The sequence below is a fragment of the Antrostomus carolinensis genome, unplaced genomic scaffold, assembly GCF_000700745.2.
Source record: "Antrostomus carolinensis isolate BGI_N321 unplaced genomic scaffold, ASM70074v2 scaffold2255, whole genome shotgun sequence".
Lineage (NCBI taxonomy): Eukaryota > Metazoa > Chordata > Aves > Caprimulgiformes > Caprimulgidae > Antrostomus > Antrostomus carolinensis.
The window spans coordinates 24,901-45,274 of NW_010315510.1; the positions used below are offsets into that span (position 1 = coordinate 24,901).

General features: G+C 37.4%; 1 protein-coding gene across 1 annotated transcript in view; it reads right to left on the bottom strand.

Annotated features, from left to right (window-relative positions):
* NETO2 (neuropilin and tolloid like 2) overlaps nucleotides 1-20,319 on the bottom strand; it is a 29,981-nt gene extending 9,662 nt beyond the window's left edge. Inside the window, exons 1-6 of the mRNA XM_029084953.1 lie at nucleotides 20,028-20,319; nucleotides 8,702-8,758; nucleotides 7,058-7,198; nucleotides 4,852-5,100; nucleotides 2,351-2,395; nucleotides 2,134-2,261 (exon numbers count right to left, since the gene is read on the bottom strand). Coding sequence (XP_028940786.1) covers nucleotides 2,134-2,261; nucleotides 2,351-2,395; nucleotides 4,852-5,100; nucleotides 7,058-7,198; nucleotides 8,702-8,758; nucleotides 20,028-20,319 — 912 coding nt within the window. The remainder of the gene's footprint in view (nucleotides 1-2,133; nucleotides 2,262-2,350; nucleotides 2,396-4,851; nucleotides 5,101-7,057; nucleotides 7,199-8,701; nucleotides 8,759-20,027) is intronic.
* Nucleotides 20,320-20,374: the final 55 nt, after the last annotated feature.

The following is a 20,374-nucleotide window of genomic DNA, read 5'->3' on the forward strand; positions in this document are numbered from 1 at the left end:
TAGATTTTGTTGCTTCAGAATAAAAACTAATTACTGAACCAGAGCAGTGTTACGGAAGACATAAGCCATGAAGTCAGGACTAATCTGAATAGAAATGGAAGCATGTAGTATTTGGGCTAAGAGATGGTATTTCATGTAACAATTTACTTCATATATCTGCTGTGAAATTACAATGGAAGCTAAAAATAAATGAGCCCAGATTTAGTAGAGCTATTCTGTATATGAAAGTAAAGGAATAATTCCATTAAAAGAGCTCAGCTCTGAAAAAGCTCCTTCTGGTTAGTGTGTTAGGAAAATTAATAGAAAAGGTCCTCACTCTTAGATTGTTTTGATAATTCTAGTAATTTTCTAAAATCTGGAAGTAATTTATAAAATATCTGATATGTAGATTTAAAAAAATCCTTTCATTGTTGCAGTTGTATCAGTTTTTAAAATTAATTTTTATTACAAAATCAAATTGAGGAAATTAAAGATGTCTATGGTTATTTTTCTCAAGAGACTGTACCATTTCAGATCTAATGGATTTTATCTTCATAATTTTGCCAGAATTGAAACTTGAGAAACCACTGTCAGAATACTAAGAATTATTTTTCTGTAATGTTTTAACTCAATAATTTAGGATGATGATCTAATCTCAGGACTGACCCAACTATAACTCTGCCTTCTGGCAACATTCAATAATTTATTAAAATAATTAAGTATAAGACCTGGTGAACTCAAATGGCAATATAAAGAGAAAATAGTTTTATTATTGCTTCTGGAAGAACTGCTACTATTACTGAGACTAGTACAGGGCCCCTGGGAGTTGAGTCACTTCCTCAAATGCTCTAATATATTAATGAAGTTTTAGTTTCTTTCTTGTCTTGTCCTCTTATTACCATCTTTTAGATTGCTGTTTTAGAACTGATTTGGAAGCTGGTGAATAGGGCTGGTTAGTTAACTATTAGGAGCATGTAAGAAGGTGGCTGGTTAGAGTTAGGAGTGTGTAAGAAGGTACAGAGTAGGTTTGCCATCTTGGCAACTATTGCTTAAAAAATATTTTTTTAGTTTTTATGTACATGCAAGGAGTGGTATGTGCTTTAATACCCATAGAACAGCAAAATTACAGGTGTGTATGCTATATGATAAAAAAAATGTATTCTTCAGTGTACCACACGAGTAATTAACAAGTATTTGATTCTGAAACGTATAGCTGGTGGTCATAGAACAGCAAAATTACAGATGTGTATGCTATATGAGAAAAAAATGTATTCTTCGGTGTACCACACGAGTAATTAATAAGTATTTGATTCTGAAACGTATAGCTGGTGGGTTGGTTTGTTTGTTTTAAACAGGCTATAGCTATTGTATTTTGGAATTAGAGACAGGATTTCATCCTTCTCTCTGCCCAAAAATAAAGCTCAAGTTGTTTTTAATGAGCAGAAGATAATAATGTTTTCGTGAGCAGTCTCTAGTTCTGCAGGCACAATCATAAATCAGGTACCTAGGTAACTAATGCTGATTTTTGGCTCGAGCAGCTAATATGCCCCTTTAGGGCTTGGGCAGAAAAGCTCTAGCAAATTTTATTATGGCAATTCTAAGAGAGTATGATCCTATAGCTGAGTTAAAAAGAGGGATAATTCCTCAGCTGTTTCCAGGTAAAGCCTTTCATTTTAGCTCAGACTGCTGATGAAAGTGGGTTTTAAGGTGCTGGATTATGAATTGGACTAGGGAGGAGCAGGTATGTTCTGTTGACTTTGAACAGAACCAAGTTTTCCAATAGAACCACTGGAGGCAAAATTTTAAACCATGGCATCAAGATTTACTGGAATTTATCAGAGCTGCTAGCTAGCATTTTTGCCTGTGGTCTTCCGATAAAACCAGAGTCCAACTCAAATGCCCTTGAAAATTGTTGCTTAAACAGTTTTCACAGTTATTTTGTATTTTAAGTTTCAAATAATAGGAAGGCAACACCGTGGACTTGCTGTGTAAGTTTAATTTCAGAAACAATCCTCTATCTGGATTTCCTAAGCCTCTGATACATAATTCATTTCAGTGGAAGTGAGACATTATGCAAATCACAGCTAGTGACCATTACCTGTGACTAATGACTTGGAAACCCATTATATGCTGAATTATATGAATGAAACCCACCTTAGCATTTGGAGTAGCCTTAATTGTCCATATGCAGTCAACTGCTTGTCCTGGTTTTGTTTTTCCTTCTTGTTCTACTTGACTGGAACGTACTATTCCATCAGCTCCTGAGAGCTCAAATTGGCAGTCTAGGAAGAACATATACCTTGCTGTCAAATGGAATATGATAGTAATTTAAAATTTCATGTATAAAGAAATTGTTACTGTAATACTAGACCTGGGATGGGATTTAAAATACCTCCTAGGTAAGTGAAGTCAGGATCTGCAATAGAAAGAAGTCATGAATCACAGGGGCTATCAATGCTTGAGAATCACTTCAAGGTTTAGTATAATCTGAAGATTATGTCCATTTTTTATGTCACAATAAAAATTGCCAGAAAGTTTACTGAATCTATTGGAGACAATTTTTTTTTTTTAGATAACATTATTCCACAAAGATTGACCTTATCTGAATAAGGTAATTCTGTAGTGACAGCTCAGATTTCCAGCATAAGATCAAAAATTATTATTTGGTATTTTGTTCCTATGTTTCATTCTGAATTTAACTATGCCAGTTTTCACTGAAATCACTGGAGCTCCACGAGAGTACAGGGACTTTTTCTGTGTGCATTGTTCTTAAGATTGCTCTCTGTCTAGTTCTAAAGAATTTGAACTGGAGTAGTTTGGTAGAATATATCAACACTTTGAAGTTGCTAAATACTATCAATAAAGAATATAAAGAAGGACAGTGCAATACTAAAGATACTTTCTCCTTAGGTACCCATACCTCTTCTGTTAGGGCAGGTAGCACAGTTTGAGACATCATTTATGAAGGCAGAATTTCACCTTGATTGCTCCTCTGTCTTCTCTCTTCTAAATGAGATGTATAGGTAGTGTATGTGTCCATAGTACACACTATAGTAGTATAGTGTCTCCATACTAATAGTGAAGTAAGAATATACTTTTTCATAATGGTTAACTGATGGTACCTGACTTTACTGGGACTATGGCTTGGCTAAAAATGAGTCTATAATGGGCTGGGATGTCCAAGGCTCACATTTCAATGATCAGGTTAGTGCTTCCTCACAAATCAGCACAGAAACTTCCAAGATGCACCCTTTTGCAGCTGTGGCATAGAAAATCACCACAGAAATCACACAAATCATAGTGTGTGTATGTGTGTGAAATGTTAGTCTATGCCAGGAAAACACTAGTTCATGCAAAACTGCAGACCTGTTTTGTACAAATTTGTTTTCCAAATGAAGATCCAGAATTTAGCTCTTTCTGTGGTCCCCTTAATGTTTTTCTGTACAGGGAGTTTATTGCTTCCCTTAAAATGCCTCAGTCCTGAGCTTAAGACTCAGTACACAGTTGAGAAAATGCTTTCTTTGCCCTCCTCTGTTTTAGTTACCTACAGTGAAATCTATGATCACTATATACAAAACTCAGCAAGAGATTTTTGACCTTCTTTGTGAACTGATTTTTTTTTTAATTAAGTGGGGGTGTACATGTGTGTTTCCTCCATTTTCACAATCTCGAAATATTTTACTGCACCTCATATAAATGTAGAGGAAAGAAAAGAAAAATATCAGTCCTTCAGCTGCTGCAATCTATTGTGAAAATAATATATATACAGTTTAAATGTCTATTTAAAGTTCCAGCCTGGAACTAGGCTTAGTTAGTTTTGAAAGTGATGTTAGTGAAATGGCTTTGGAAGTGGACTTAGCAAAATGTGGAAGTACTGTCCCTATAAAAACATTTTAGCATGTTATTCCTAGTGGACTGGTCACCATGTTAATCTGAAGAGTTCCCAAGTCTAAATCCCTAGCACGGTATACAGTTCTATAAGCAGTAATATATAATCATGTATAGTGCTTCTGTGTGCTGTAGGGGTAAAGACAACATTAAAACGTGATGCCTGTGTATACATTTATGGTAGTAGTAGAACTGACATTTGTATATTGTCTTTAATCCCAAAGGATAATAAAATGCTGATAACTACACGTATCGCATCTATGAAATAGAGCAGTCAAGGATGGCACAAGGACATCAGGTCAGATTTCCTTGTGAAAAGAATACCCTGCCAGTTTTAAGTGGCCCCACAGAGCAGATGTACTTTTTGTTTGTCTAAAGGCACTGTCAGCATATTATCCTCTCCTTCATACCCTGTAAACTACACAGGACTTGGAGCAAGGAACAATTCTGTTGTCTGAGCCTGTGGTTTGAAGGAATCTAGTTACGCTGAGAGCTGATGCTTAGAGACCTTACAGATATCTCCTCTGGCTTTTCTGAATGGAGATTTAAAACGTTTTGCATCTGGCTGTAAGTGCTATTGTAGATTTGCTTCAGATGTTTCTGTCAGTGTCTTATGCTTCTAGAAGACAGGCTCTTGAAAACGCCAGCTTTCTTTCTACATAAATGCTCTTTCCATTACTACCACTGGTGAAGCTGGTATAAGCCAAGATTAACAAAGAGAAAAGCTGCTAAACCCTTCAGCATGAACAAGTCAACTGACTTCTTCACTAGCAAACTACAGACCTGTAATTCCCCTCAGTCGATTTTCCAAAGTGGTTGTAGTTTCTTACGCTGCAAGATTAGCAGGACTAACAAACGCGTTGTCACTTTGCTGTCATAAGCTCTTCTGATGAAATACAGCTCCAGACTGCTGGCATAAACACACCCACAGAGTTCCATGGGAGCAGACAGTCACTAACTCGGTCAGAATTTAGACATCTTTACCTGGTATAAATGAGTACTTTGCTTGAAATCCCTTTCCTTCCAGCTCCTCATCAGAAGTAAACTTGATCCACATAAATCTCCCCGTTGATCTGATTAGTGCAGGACTCTTCAGACCACAATAACGATTAATAAGAGGGGAGAAACCAAAAGGTCCATCTCGAACCTCCAGATGATCAAACCGACATTCAAATGAGGGTTCTATGTAATAGGGTTCATCAAAGGTCAACTCAATTCTTTGTCGTGGAGCAGCTAGACATAAAAAATCAAGCAAAAGATTAAATGAAGATCTATATAAAAAACACATGAAATAAAGAAGATATAGGCCTCCAAAACAGCAAAATAAAAAAAGATACTAGAAACTTCTCAAAACACATCTGGCAGTCTGCTACAAAAACTCACGTACACTGTAACAGAAATTTCAAAAATTATGGTGCAGAAGATACTTTTTCATGGAATTTTATGGCAAGTTTTGTGCTTGCTGATTTTTATTGTTGAACATTCAGAAATTACATAAATTTAATGCAGCAAATGTAACAGACATTAACATATATGCAAAGGTATTCAAACAAGGTTTAATATTAAGATATAAATTCAAATCAGTGTTCCATGAAAGCAAAGTACATAAAAAAGGACAAAACATTGAGGGATGCAGAAAAGAATGGAAAAGAAAAAGATATTAAGAGCTACTCACTGATGTATTTCCTAAACATTAAGCCCAAATTTGGACATATTTTGGCAGAAGACATCTTTTATTAGAATTTTCAGAGAAATATAAATGCTTCATATATATTATTAATAAGCAGCTGACTACAGATGTTGGTAACTGAACCAGTGACAGCCTAACATCAGGATTTGGACCAGACCCCCAAACCCTGATGAGATGCAGCTGTGGCTACTTTGTGACTGGACTCTCACATGTGTAGTTAGGAACTGTGACTACATTATATTGTATGAATAGCTTTAGTGTTTCTTGTACTTGTCACCTATTGAGCCATATGAACTTTCAGATACTCACTGGTATCTGGAATGGCACATTAAAGAATCACATGCTGTCTGCTCCTACTGGATTCAAAAAGGATTTACTTCTAGGCCTCTAACACTCTGTTTAGACCTTACGCTTTACTTACGCACGAGTTAAAAACGTGTAGCTGTTTGTGCATATTGACGGTGGTCTGCAGGAAGGACCATATCTTAGCTAGACACTGTGGAGGACCTTTGTCTCACTCAGGTACTATGATGTTTCTGTATAAGTATTGTGAGGACAGAGGTGTGGAAAGTGATTCTGTGCCCCATGGAAGATGAGATCCAGCAATGGATCTGGTCCGTCTGAACTCTGAAGCTGGACAGGGTGTCTGTTCTCCAGTGGCAGGGAAGATGTAAACTTCAGATGTGCATGCATACAAGCAAAAGTAAGGGTGGCCATGAACCAGTACTATACTGTACAAATAAAAACTCACTGAAACACATTACTTGAACTATTTCAATTAATTGATATGAATCTGATGATTAAGCTGACTTAATGTTTTCAGCTGACTTCAGTGGGTTTTGGGTGCATTCTGTTAAGACGAAAAAACAATTAGTGTATCCCAAGTCTTGGCAGCCTTTATCCAAGACATTCTCATTGGAATGTGGTTTTATTCTAGTTAATGAAATTTTTTGTCCTCATCACGTAATTTTAATAGTGACCTCGGCAGTGCCAACAAATCTCCATATTTTTAGTACAGTGCTATGGCAGTCTGATGTGGTTTTTTTATTAATAAAGGACAGCACAAAGATTTTCTGCTTGTGAGAGAGAATAACACACTATGTTCTGATAAATGCTGGAGATAGTGTTCAACCATACTTTGCAGTTTATCATCAGCAATACGGGAAGTGATATTAAGATACAAAGCTACAATTTTTATCTTTATAATTCTGTGACTTCATAGATTACAGCAGATCTGATGCTGCTTTTTCTGGCTGTGAGGATATGTCTTATTCTGTATAGCTAATTCCTGAATGTTTGCATTTTCTATTAATTTGCTATTATCACTTCAGAGAACAAATTTAGCTTCTTAATTCAACCGAATGACTGCAGAATTGATTATATTACCAGTATGGCTATACAACACTTGACAGTATAGTAAAATGACACAGTTCTAACAGCCCAAGATTATCCATTTAACAGTAAGATTACAACACAGTAAGACAAAAATACAGCATGTACCTTCCAAGATATAGATGCACTCTTGATTTGGTGGGTACATGTTAGGGTAGTTTGGTGAAGCAAAATGTCCTCCATTACTTGTCCGTACCCAGTTGTCACACTGGGTAGGAGGAATGCGATTCACTCCAATATTTTGCCCACCTTAAGCAAAAAAAAAAGTGATCAAATAAATGTCTCTTGCAAGCATGCAAACTGGATTTTGCAAAAGTAAAACACTGACATAACGCATATCGTATAAAAGAAGGAAGGTAACTTATTTTGGTTAAAAACCTTCTTACATGCCACTTGCTACTATTAAGCTATGAAAATCTTGTGTTTAATTTAGAGATGTGGTATATCCTACAAAGATCACAGTTTTTGACTATCAAATATGCCCAGTAATCCTTGGGAAGGGAAGAGAGGGAGTAATTTTTTTACCCAAGTCAGTTTGGATTTTTTGATGCTCCTCTTTCTAAGTTAAATAGTCACAGTGGCTGCCAATACAGCAGCATTCTTGTATGGCTTATGTCTTCTCAATTCCTATGCAAATGTAATCCAAAGTATTTGTTAGCTTTAACTATTTTTCACCTTGATTCCAGAGTATACTGAAGTACACGGCCCTTAGATTGAACATCTATTTACAATAATTTGTTGGAATACAGAATGCTTATAACAGAATGAATCATTATATGTAAATACACTAAATACAGCAATGGTAGGTAGTGAAATTACCAGCAATAGGTAGATTGCAGTGGTAGCTAAGGGTCTGATTTCAGATCAATGCTGCTCTTCTGGGTGTACAGGGAAATAGGATCCTCGACTGAGATTATGCAGTTTACTGAACTGCTGCACCATGCTGGACCATTTGCAGAAGCTTTGTTAGTTCAGATTTCCTTATCCAAGGAGAAAGGAGTTGGGAATAGTATGATCTCCCTGACATTCTTCCTAAGTACCTTTGACCCTTCTCCTTGGTATCAGCAGAACTGGAGAGAACTGGACACAGGATATGTGGTTTCTGCTAGATCTTTCCTCAATCTCACAGGCTGCTCTCATAATGTTATTTACATTTATGCAGTTTTTCTTTGCAGGCCTTTGAGAGGGAGTCTAAGCTGATACAGGTCTTAGCTGCCTCCAGTAAATTACCTCACCTTCCACGGGCATCTTGGCAGCTTTTTGATTTATGGGGGTGATAACTTAGTCTCTCCTGCAGAAACTGTTCAAGGAAATTCTGTAGGTGTCAGTTCAAGGAATTCTCTCCTATGTGTGGGTTAATCAGACATGTAAGAAAATAAGGTTTGTGAAACTGATGCCTCCCCTACTCAGCAGGCTTCAAAAACATTTGTGGGTGGACTATTTGAAAAGCTTGTTGTCAGATACAGAAAACATGAATTTCCATGGTGGTTTTTTTTCCCACCTCTAAGGTCCAAACCCATAGAATTTTAACTGGATAAGTGAACTTCCATGTTCTTTGTAACTGGATGGTTTTGGCCAGCTAGAAAAAAATGCAGTAAAATAGGGGGAAAATGGAAAATACTGTAATTCATATTTGAGATTCAAGAGCTATTAATAACTGAACACAAATACTTTATTTCACTTATATAGTTTAATTAAAATTTGTAAAGCTGTTACATTTTTTGAAAGAAAACAATCAAAACAAAATTGTACCTTGTGTCTTCTGTGCAACAGCAATCCCTTCCACTACAAGGATTGTTACTAGCAACACTGATGGGAGAAATTGGACAGGAAAAACATCAGTAATTCATCAAAATTATAGACCATTTTCTGTAGTCCTGATTCATGCAAATCCTAGAAGCACTAACCAAAACAACTCAGAACATACAAAAATACATGTTATTTATGTGCTTTCTTAAAATTTAAACTTTAGAAAACCAGTGCAGTCTATGTGCACTGTCGGTTCTTCTTCTAGGTCCCTTAAGAAAGGAGAGAACAGCAATGAGAATAGCAATTTATTGTTTGAGGAGACTTTAAGAATATTTTCTAGAGTATCTACTAATTTGCAAACATTTTGTAAAATTAAGTGCTATATATCTTCTATAGAATATTTATACCCTGAAACAAGATGTTTCAGTGCTATACTGAACCATATTTATTCTAAAACTCCATATGCATAACACATGCAAAGACTTCTCCAGCTTCCAAGAAATTAATTGGGACCACAGGAGACACTTCATGGTCTTATCCCTCCATGGATTTCATGAGCACTATAGAACTGTGCTTGCAAGACTGGCTGTTGTGAGGCTGCCACAACACCAGTGATTTCTGCAAATGATGTGGCAGTGGAAAATGAGCAGATGCAAGTTCTAACGATGGAGAGACTTACTCTGAGCAGTGCCGACAGCAGGATGTGGACACGGTTAGGATGGACGCTGTTGCAGGCACTCTGGTTTGCTGAAATGTTGTGTTACTCTCAGGTGTTGGTATGTGCTGGCATTTTCAAGATTTGAATTGTTTACTAAATATTGGACCTGTTAAAGATTTTGTTATACTCTTTACCCCAACCATCTTTCTCCATCCTTCCTTCCTAGCAGTCTAGACAGTTTTGCTTTTGGTCTTTCCCTTATGTTTTACACTTTGCAAGGAAGTGCACCCAAGAAGTGTCAGTCTGAACAGCACATATTAAGGATTCCATATTCCACTATTCATCAACAGTTTTAATATCCAGATTTTCTTAAAATGCTTTGTCTCCTCAAATTGTTAGGGATTACCAGGAAGGGAAAAGGGAATTAAATAGACTACATAATTATGCCATTCTTCAAATCTTTCATGTACTTCCACCTTGAGTATTTTTACAATTCTGGACACGTATCTTTGAGAACTAGCTAAGTAGGCTAGGACTCTTTGCCCTGGACAGAAGCTGGCTGAGGGAGATAGGATACAGGTTATAAAATCATGAGTGTCATTGAGATGGTGAATAGAGAGCAACTACTTGTTGTCTTTTACAATACAAGAACCAGGGGGTATCAGATAAAGCTAGTACGTGACATGTTCAAAGCAAATGAAGATTTTTCTTTTTAAATGCACATACTTCATAACACATCCTTAAGGTAGAAAATTCCGTTTCAAAAGCCCCTTAAGCTGTAATTTGTTAGAAGTCTGGGATAATATTTGGGTCAAATATAACTTGCTCTACTTTTATACTCTTTCTGAGACATCTGCTTTTATATCTCTGTGAAAGAAGATACCAGGCTAGATAGACCTTTGATTTGACCTGCTATGGCCTTTCCCATGTTCTTAATCTACTTGTTAATACTAAGTCAGAAAGGCATGGCCTCACCACTGCAGGGAAAAAAAAGATTTCAGTAGGAATTTTACTGTCACATTCAATAAGTTAATTTTATTTTCCCAATTTTCCCCTCTCATTGCTCAGGCATTTTAGTGGCTTGTGCTGAAACGGCATTTTCTCTCTATGTGATTTTCCCTGTGTTGCTGTAAGACTTTCAGCCCTTTGGAGAGTTCCAGGGTGAGCATGCACTGACTGAACTACAGTCGTCTTGACTGAACTCATCTAGATGCTACTGTAATGTTGGCACAGAAATATTATCTTGGGCAAAGGCAAAAGGAATCAAAGTCTGCCCCCGAAAGTGTCCATCTAGCATTTGTGTTTTATTATGTACGTTTCTGCTGTCCTTGTTTCTCTCCATGCATCTTAAAACAGATTGTATATCATTATGAGACTTTCCTCACCGACAACCGCTTCTCCCCGTGTAAGTCAAGTTCACAGCTGTGGGTGGTCTAAGATAACATATGGGTCTTGCAAACAAGAGTTGTGCTCCTAGAAGTTTATTTGACTTTTAGGGATGGATTATGAGATAGAAATTGCTAGACTATCCAAGTCTTAACCTACTATCTTTGCAATAATTCTCTACTTTCATCAATATTAGTATACTGAAAAATACACTTCCTAACTGTCATTATCCCCATATAAAGTATCACTCATTAATCTTTGCTGGCTCACCCTAGATTGAAAATTCATCCTTCAGAATAAGGTATCTAGTACTTATTACTGGTCTTTAAGTTATGGATGTTCACTAGTCTTTAAAGCAAATAAAATAAACAAATATCCCATCTTTATTAATGCATGGTTGACCTTCATTTCCAGATTTTTTCAGTCTGAATATTTCTTATATAGCTGGTACTATTTCAGAATGATTTGCTGTTTATTTTTGTGGCTTCTGTGTTTAAACTGTGCACTCAAACATCTGAGGTTATGTGCATGAACTTACAAAGCATTTGTCCTCCTGAAGTCGCTTGTCCCTAACAGACAATCTTTACAGTGGTTATAAAGTTGTCTACGTATTTTTCTTTATTTTTTTTTCTACACTGGTTTTACAGCAACACTTCAAAGTTGGCTTTCATCATTAAAGTAAACATAGCTTCCACAATCCTATGTAAATCATGTGTCAGTACGTTCTTCTATTGAATTACCCTTTCCTAAAGATGTGCTGTGCCCACTCTCTATTTTGCAAGGACATGGCAATCTCTTTACAACTTGTGCTGCTGCTTAAAATGCGAAAGGGGCTTTTTCTTTTTTTCTTAAAAATAACCAGAAATAGGAGTAAAATACTTTCATTACTAACAAAACTAACACAGTCACTTTCAAATAACAGTGAAAAAATCTGGACGTTTGTTGGTTTGTTTTGGGTTTTTTTAGTACAGCTATCAACTATGGCTAACACTGTTTACAGTATACCTTTTTTTCCTTTTTCACCTTAAAAATATCACTGAACATCTATGTTTTTTTCAGTGATTGTGCTCTCTTGTACAGATAGAGACAGCATAAGAACAGATGCTCAGTTACACTAAACAGTGATTTCCCTTCTTGAAATGATGCAGATACAGAAACAAAGCTCCTGAAAGGACTTCAGAAAATCTGACTGGCTTTCACTAAAGCCTGTGCCGTTTCTATAAATAGTCCAGAGCTGTGTAAGTGCAAAAGAACTGTGCATGTTTCCTGCAGAACAGCATGGATATGGAGGCCATTACAGAAGATAAATGGGCTGAGTATTTGTCTTACTGTCGTCTTTTTGCCATGTTATATGGATGAGTGGATACAGTAAGCATGGGCCACCCTCTCTTTCTTCCCTGCCCTTTTCATTTTTAATCTCTTCCACCTCTTGCCTTTCCCTGGCAATGCCTATCCTTCTCGTGCTCGCAGCAACCCTTAAGATGTATTCAAAGCAGCCCAGGTAGCAAACAGTTAAGGGCCTTCCTTTGCCATTATCCTGGGTGATAGTATGATAAAGAAGGAGGTGTGTCTGACTAGTGCTCTGTATGTGCTCAGTCCTTATCTCTGTGACATTGCTAGCAAAAAGGTGGAGAGAAGACTTGTATCTCTTCTTCCTGAGAGTACAGGGCAGGGACACCTGAGGTAGCATTGCCTTAAACTGTGTGCATGTACATGACACAGTGGGGGATAGCAAACAGGAGTTTTCTGGCTGAAAACAAGGGCTATCAATCTTCAGGATGAAAGGAAAATAAAGGAGGAAAAACAATCAGTTAGGGTATTTTTAGCCCTTTTAGACTGCTTCTATTAACCCACTTTTGTGTGCATTTTAAAAACAACAAAGCAATCACTTGGTGTCCTAAATGCATACCACTTCCTGGAAAGATATTTTTGAATCTCAAAGACTAACTTGGACCACAGAAGTCAGTAAGAATGAAGGAAGATGTCTAGAGAAGAGACAGATCCTGTAGGATGGTGCAGTGGAGAGCTCGTGTCCTAGTGCTGCATGCGGGGACACAGACACAGCAATTACAATAGGCACAAGATACCAAACTACCATCACTAAAAGTCTTGTAGCGCTTTCAGAAGGAAGAAGAATGATCTTGTTATTTCTGATAAACTGAAATTCATATAGTTACAATGCACCTGAACTTGCAATGGGACACAGTATTCCTCTGCTCCTTTTTTCCTCTTTTAAAGTCTACTGTGACATGATTGTTTTACAGTGTGGATGAAAGATTAATTCTAGACTTTGCTCCATATTCTATTAGGGTCCAGGAAGCAGAATTAGTAAGTATCTAAAAATGCCACTTGAACGCACCTTGCTAATGGAAGCAGCAGCACACACAGTGCAGGATGGAATGACTGCTTTGAATATCAAAGGGCTAGAAGGGTGGGTTTGATTGGTTTGGTTTTAATGGAGGAGTGTGGTGAGAATTCTACTAGAGGTCTGAAATATGGGAGACTGACCTTACACACTTAGAGGCATTTTGTTGGTAAATATAACAGAGGTTGGTGCTTCTGCACCTTATACTGAGCTTCTACTTCATGATACGTAAACTGTAGAAGAGACTATCATTAAGCCAGCAGCAGCACAGCCACTGAGACAGACAGAGGGACTTTTTTTATTCATGAGTCTAGTATTTGCTACAGACTTTTATTCCACAAATTATGGTGCATCCCATTTAAAGCTCTGATAGTTTTTAACTGTGTGAACATTAACTAGAAATAAAGAAAAACCAGCAATATTCTGTCTCTGTTTTTAAAATAATCAATTTTTCATTTTCTTCCCTTCTTTGCATGAAATATTTTAGATCACATAGCCTGCAGAGGCTGTATAAATTTTTAAGAGTGAAGACACTAACCATACATTGCAAATTCTTATTACTATTCCATTGCTGAAATAGGCTTATGGAATAATACAAAAGAATCCCATGAACTGGTGTAATAAACTGTGCACTGTTTACAGGAGTCAAGATTTTCTTTGCTGGCATTTCTTAAAATTATCTGAAATTAATCTAAGCCACAAAAAAAATTGTTAATTTGTGTATTGAATTATATATAGAGAGATTCACAAATGAGTGGCTCCTTTTTGTCTTTAAAAATGAGAATAATATCGTTAGTTTTACAGTAAATGGGTGCTCAACCCAACATTGAGAAATCAGTGTGTTGCTTAGAAAAACAAGTGCTTTAGGCTGCAAATCTGACATATGCTTGTACTTTCTGGCAAAATGCATCCTTCAGACTTCATGGGATACAGTACTGCTCTGAGCTCCCTAAGGTATGTCTTTCCTCTGCTTTTTCTGCATGCTCTAGGGATCTTCACGTATGGAGAAAACAGACTAGATTTGCTGTGTGGCTCTGAGAGCAGTGTCTGTCTTCAGTGATGACAGTGGGGGATCTATGCATGCAGGGCAAGCTGAATATCAAACTGGGGAGCAGTCATGCACAACCGAGAAACAGAGTGAAAAAACCCACCAATTTTTAAAATAAAGACTTAATCATTTAGAGTATTATACATTCTTAGTATAGTGGTAGTCGGAATCCTAGGGATAAAGATGACAGAAATTGCTTAAAGCAGGATTCCCTGTTTTATCTCTGTGCTGTACACCCCGGATTAGGCAGTACCTTGTATACATATAGTCCAAATAGACAGTAATTGGCAACACACAGGTCATGCATGTTAGAAAATCTTGCCAGGATGGTTGCTTCTTTCTGGCAGATACAGCCTAGAGTAACAAATGCTTGATCTTAATTATATACTATGCTTTGCCTTACGGGAATGAATCCTTTTCTGTGTACTATTCTTAAACCTAGCTCCTAATTTGCCCTGTGTGCTAAAATTACTGCTACTTGCAGTAACTGCTAATCGCAGTACACCAGCTTTTATGTCCATATTTTTCCCTGTATATGTCTAAACATTAATGTTAGCTATTAACGTGGTGGTGACAGTTGTGATGTCATATCGTATGTTATTCTCTGTCCAAGACTATATATACAACATAAATTACTTTTATTTGTTTTGGTTGCTTTTAAGGACTCTGATCAAGTGTAGGGTCCCATGATGTTAGATGTTGCACAAATTCAAAGTGATTGACCGGTCTTCTTTTAAAGAACTTCTGCAATTTAGACAGACAAGGTAAAGTAGGGGAAGGAAAACAAACCCTCTGGATTTTATCTAATTCTCTGTGCATGGTCACCTCCTTTTCTTTCAGAAAGTTAAATGCATTTCTGATTCACGCCATTTTTAGCTCAGAAACACAAACTGTAAATTCCAGGGAATGAAATTTTTCTCTCTCAGCATTTGGTGACATTTGCTAATTGATAAAAGGTATACTGGATTGCATCTGTTGCTGCTTTTTTTAGGCAAACAATTCTATTGCTGAGGATGAAAACACAGCAGTTTTCAAATTCCACGTGCTCTTATAGTTCATAGTCTGTATATATTCCCTAATCCCGTGGTCTCAACAGGACATTTGCAGATTGGTAAAATGAGTATCAAAGAGCAGTTAAGGTGGCTGCCTGTAACTTGGCCTGTTGACAGCTCTGGTCATTTCCTCATACTGGAATATACTGCAGGATTGCCACAGAATAAAGTAACAGAGATGAAGGTGTGCATCAGGCAAGACACATTTTAGCTGTTTCCAAGTGTTACGCAGAGCATGGTAGTGGAGCTGCCAACCCATTTTTAATCCTCCTCACAAAAGCTTCCTAGCAGAAGTGGGCTTCACCAGCTATTAACGGTGACTCCAGCACCTAAGATCCAAATCTTGTTAGCCATTAGCATGCCAGCAGGGTATCTGAATGCACTCAAGTCTGTTCTCAGATATAACAGTTTCATCTCACTCCAGCTGTTTCCAGTAGGGATTCCTCTCTTTAAGACTGCCAAAGAAATAAATTGGGAGTCCGTATCTCTGCAGAGAAACCAGGTTAACTGATTCAGGAAGTAAATGCAATTCTCCCACGTCCATTTGATCAAAATCATCTGCAGAACAGTTCATGCTTGGATGGATCTGTGACAGAGTCCCCTCCAGCTTTGCTCAAAACATTTAACATTTCTGATCCCTTCCTCCATTAGAAATGTATAAGCAGCTGAGGGCTGCTTCATTTTACCAGTTGCTCCACATCCTGTTACTTATAATCCATTCCTGGGTACGTTTGCCAGCAAAACTTCTGCCAGAAGAATGATATCTTTCATTTTTAAAATAGAACCTTCCCTTTTTATATGGAAGATCTTTTTTCATCTCCAAGCGGCAGGCAGCAAGAGGCTGATGAGAAGGCTGCATGTGCAAGCCGTGTTGATGAGGGGTTCCAAAACACTTATTAAAATATATACACTGACTTAAAAGTTCAGATGGTTTCCTTGTAGCTGTCAGAACTGATCCTGCTGTACACGACTATTCTCAATACATCTTTCCCAGAGATTACTTATTCCTAGAACACTTGGATAGTGATACTTTTGACTTAAAAATAGATCAGATTGGTATACCAAACTTCTTCATCTCTTGTTCTTTATTACCAATATAGTGTATTTTTCAGGAGAAATCTTTTCAGGAATGTCTATTATGGCATTAATATTAAAGTTCTTCTGTCATGTCTGACAATTCTGTGTTCATAGACTTTGTATGCTAAAGGAGGTGGTTTTGTGAAATGTATTGTTAACATATTGGCAGTCCTTTCCTGCTGCATAGTGAGTCAGCTTTGTAATAACAGAAAATGGAGTGAAACACAAAGATAAGCTAAAAAAAATGTCCATTTTTTTCATCAAAAGTTACCTGCTACTTTTTTGTTGAAAAATTTGCACTTCCCCATCCCATTCACTTGCAGTATCTGAGGTGTCAGTTGTCAGTCACATATCAAGAGAGGTAGCAAGCTATTTAAAGGTAGTAAGCTATTTAAGTTGCCCAAGAGTGTAAGAGCTTCATTAATTACAAAACAGTTTGGAGTATATAAGGCAGAAAAGCAGCAAGCTTGTTTGCAGTGCTAAAACCCAACTGTATCCTAGACACTATGATTAAGATTTTGCTTCAGTCGAGATAAGCATGTCCATCACTCCATGTGTAACCTGTTTTGTACATAAACAATGTGTACAAGAGTACTGTTTCTGGTATTATCAGCTCTCTTCACCATTCCTGCAATGAACTATACTGTGAATTTCTGACAGATACATAAATGATTAATAAAGTTTCATTTTGGGGGTAATTTTTCTGTCTAATCTCTCTCTGTGAATTAGAACTTAGGGATGGTGCTGAAAGTCTTACCTTTTTAATTAGATGGGGATACATAATTCAATAGCTCCTTTAGCCTCAGTCCAGTGTTACTCTGTACTCCAGCTACAGCTATATACCTATGATTTAAACACTCAACTTTTCTATTAATATCAATGTAATTATAACCAACTTGTTCTGTAAAAATTTTAGCACTGTCACCTGTCTTAGGAAAACTTGGGAGTTAATGTTTTTGAAGTTATGCTACTCTGGGAACGGATATTGGATTTGGATATTAAGTTTGTATATGTATTAACAGGAAGGCTAATACACACCACCAAATACTTTCCTCTTTTATAACACAGCAGCTGTTTGAATCCTATTCTACAGTGACTTGAGTTACTTCTGCTTAACCGCTTAGCGGTGCAACCTGTTTGGTGCTTAGCTTTTTTTGAGTGCAGCAGAAAAGGTTGCAAGTAGGTCCTGTTTTTAACTAAAAAATGAAAAGTCTGACTTAGCCTTGACACTGCCTTCGTTAGCGCCACTGTAGCCTCTACAGTCAGCACTTTGCTTTTGGTTTCAGTGGATAAATCATTAACACATTTTAAAATTATCTTTTTTTCTCTGCTTTTTTTTAGCTTTTTGGGCCATTGTTATACCTTTTGATTTTGGAAACAGGAGGCCATAATTCCTAGCTTTGGTGTGGAAGGAAGCATTACTTCCTAACACTACTTGTTTGTGAGAAATTAGCTGTTAAAATCATGCCAAAATGCAAATGAGGGGGCTGAGCAGAATAGCAGGAAGTTAATCATAGTACTCCACATTCTTGCAACCTGCCAGAGTTGGAAATAATTCTGTACCTTTTTGGAAGGCTGGGAATGTCAACTTTGCAGAAGTAGCTGTAATTTGTCCTAACCCTGGCTGCTTGTTGAATTATCAGGACAGAAACTACAGAATTCTCTTTTTGGCTTTTGAAGTTAATCCAGTATAATAATTGAAATAGTAAAAAACTAATGTACAGTGAGGATTTAATTTAGGGTTTGTGTTTTTTTCCATAGGGAAATAAAACAGGGAGCATGTTTGAAGAATGGGAACAAGCTCTTAGCAAACACATTTTGGGGCAACAGCAGATATGAGGAAACTCAAGATAGATCTATTTACTTCTAAAGCATAACAGGAACATGGCTTGATTAAGAAAGCTGCTTTTTCTCTCTTCTGAAGCAGTAAGACCAATTGCATTTTGCAAGCTGTGGTTGGATTAAAGAATGATTCTAGTGCATTTAAAATCTCATTGAGAACTGAAGATGGGAGGAAAAGGCTTTGTCTTTAAACAACCAAAATGCAGGGAGCACCTTGGCCTCCAGTAGGTTACACACACCCCTGAGAAAGCAGGTGGGCATTGGCTGGGCTCCTCCACAAAACCTGCTGCTACTGCAACCTCAGGGCTGTCGTGGTCCAGCACTGCTGCTGCTCAGCACTGCTGGCTGGTAGATCTGGACAACAGCAAATAATCAATGTAAGATTATGAGATTCAGGGTAAGACTTTTAAAAGTTTTGCTGAACACTATGGAGAGAGTCAATAAGAATTATATTTAGATGTTTATTTAAATCAGCCCTTACTATTTATAGCTGAGGAAGAACAGAGTAGTTCTGAACAAGCATAACAGAAGAAATTTGAACTGTCACAAAGCGAGAGCGATGGTCTTGTTTCTGCCCTGAGGTATGCAGTCAAAAAATATAACCTTTGTAGATGACAAAAATGTATATATGCATTCCATGGTAAGAATAGAAGATTAAACTGTTTCTAAGTATTATTAAAAGATATATAACTTTTCACAATATACTGAGCTTCATTGTGCTTCATAGCTGGTTTAGCAGACCTCTCCCAGTTCTGCACACAAAGCTGTTTGTATGGAGAGAAAAAAAATTACTGCCACTATAGATAGAGTTCCCATGCAGAATTTAAGATGCAACTTGTAAAACACAGAGGCTTACTGTGAATGTTATTCCAGTTTCCTTCTGGGATTAAATCTATGTGCCTATTTATAGGAATCTTTTTTTCTTTGTGATTGGATATAATAATCTGACTATATGAAGACTTCTAGTGAGGAAGAGATAAAAGGGAATGTATGATGCTAAGTAATGATAGGTTGTTTCTGTAGTCATGGCAAGTGATGCATGTAGAATACTAACAGCTTATTGACTAATGGCTTTGTGCAATTTATAGATTATGAATAATAGAAAACACTTCCTGTAGAAGGACTTTTTACCTGGGCACTAGCATGATTATAAAAGATTAGTATGAGGTCTGTTCAGGAGAAAACCCGTATAGTCACATTTGCAGCAATCACGTATTTCTGAAATGCAATTAAATCTGCATAGGTGGAAAGTAACTAAGAAGAAATGTCAGTTGTATTTTATGGTTGTTCTATACTGGTTTATAAACTTGAAGAGAAGTAGGGGAAGAAAATCTAAATGCCTTTTTCTCCCCTCTGTAAACATTCTGTTCCTACGTTATTTAAACTGAGGGGATGGTTAACACCTATATAGAGAGACAGACATTTATTGAGAGCAAGTACCTTCTGTCTCTCAATTATTATGCTAATAAATGAAAAATATTTATTTAAATGCTCAAGACACCTGTCCTTCAGGCCAGGAACATGAGATTTTATGGGCCATGGAAACATTCTGGATTTAAAATAGACTTCTTCACAACTTTCATACCATGGGAAGACATCAGTGCTATCAGAAACAGTTCTCCACTCCGCAGTAATGCCTTGTTGGCTTCAATAATGCAAGCACACGCTCCAAAATTTCTGAACGGAATAATTTAATAATACATATAAAAAAATCCCTGATGGTTCAAGTCTGCTGTTGCTAAAGATGATACTCAATACTAGAAATAGTCTCTTGAGGCACAGGGTTAACTGCTGTATCTAGCTTTATTTTCCTAACAAAAATCCCTCGCCCATTGTGGAGCTGTATAAATAATACCACGGACAAAGAACGTTAGGGTGAGGAGCCCTCCTCAGTTGTTTACCTATGAACCCAAAGAAGTTAGAAACAAGATTTAAAAGTCTCAAGAGGAAGAGCAGCACAGGTGCATACCGGTCAGGCAGTAGCTTGCGACTAAGGTGACTGATTTTGTGAAAACCTTGCTGAAAACAGCTCTTGCTCCCGCTAACGAGTACGGTGACCTGATCGCTGTTAGAGCGAGCGCTCGGCAGGAGAGTTCCCAAAGCAGAACGAGTATTTCTCTGCGGGAAGCTCTCGGTGAGCCTCGGGAATATGCGGAGCATGGGGGGCAGGGTCGCTGCCCCTGTGCCCCGCATTTCTGCACGCTGGGACCCCCCAAATCGGGCTACCGAGGCGCTCCCGCCGCCCGCC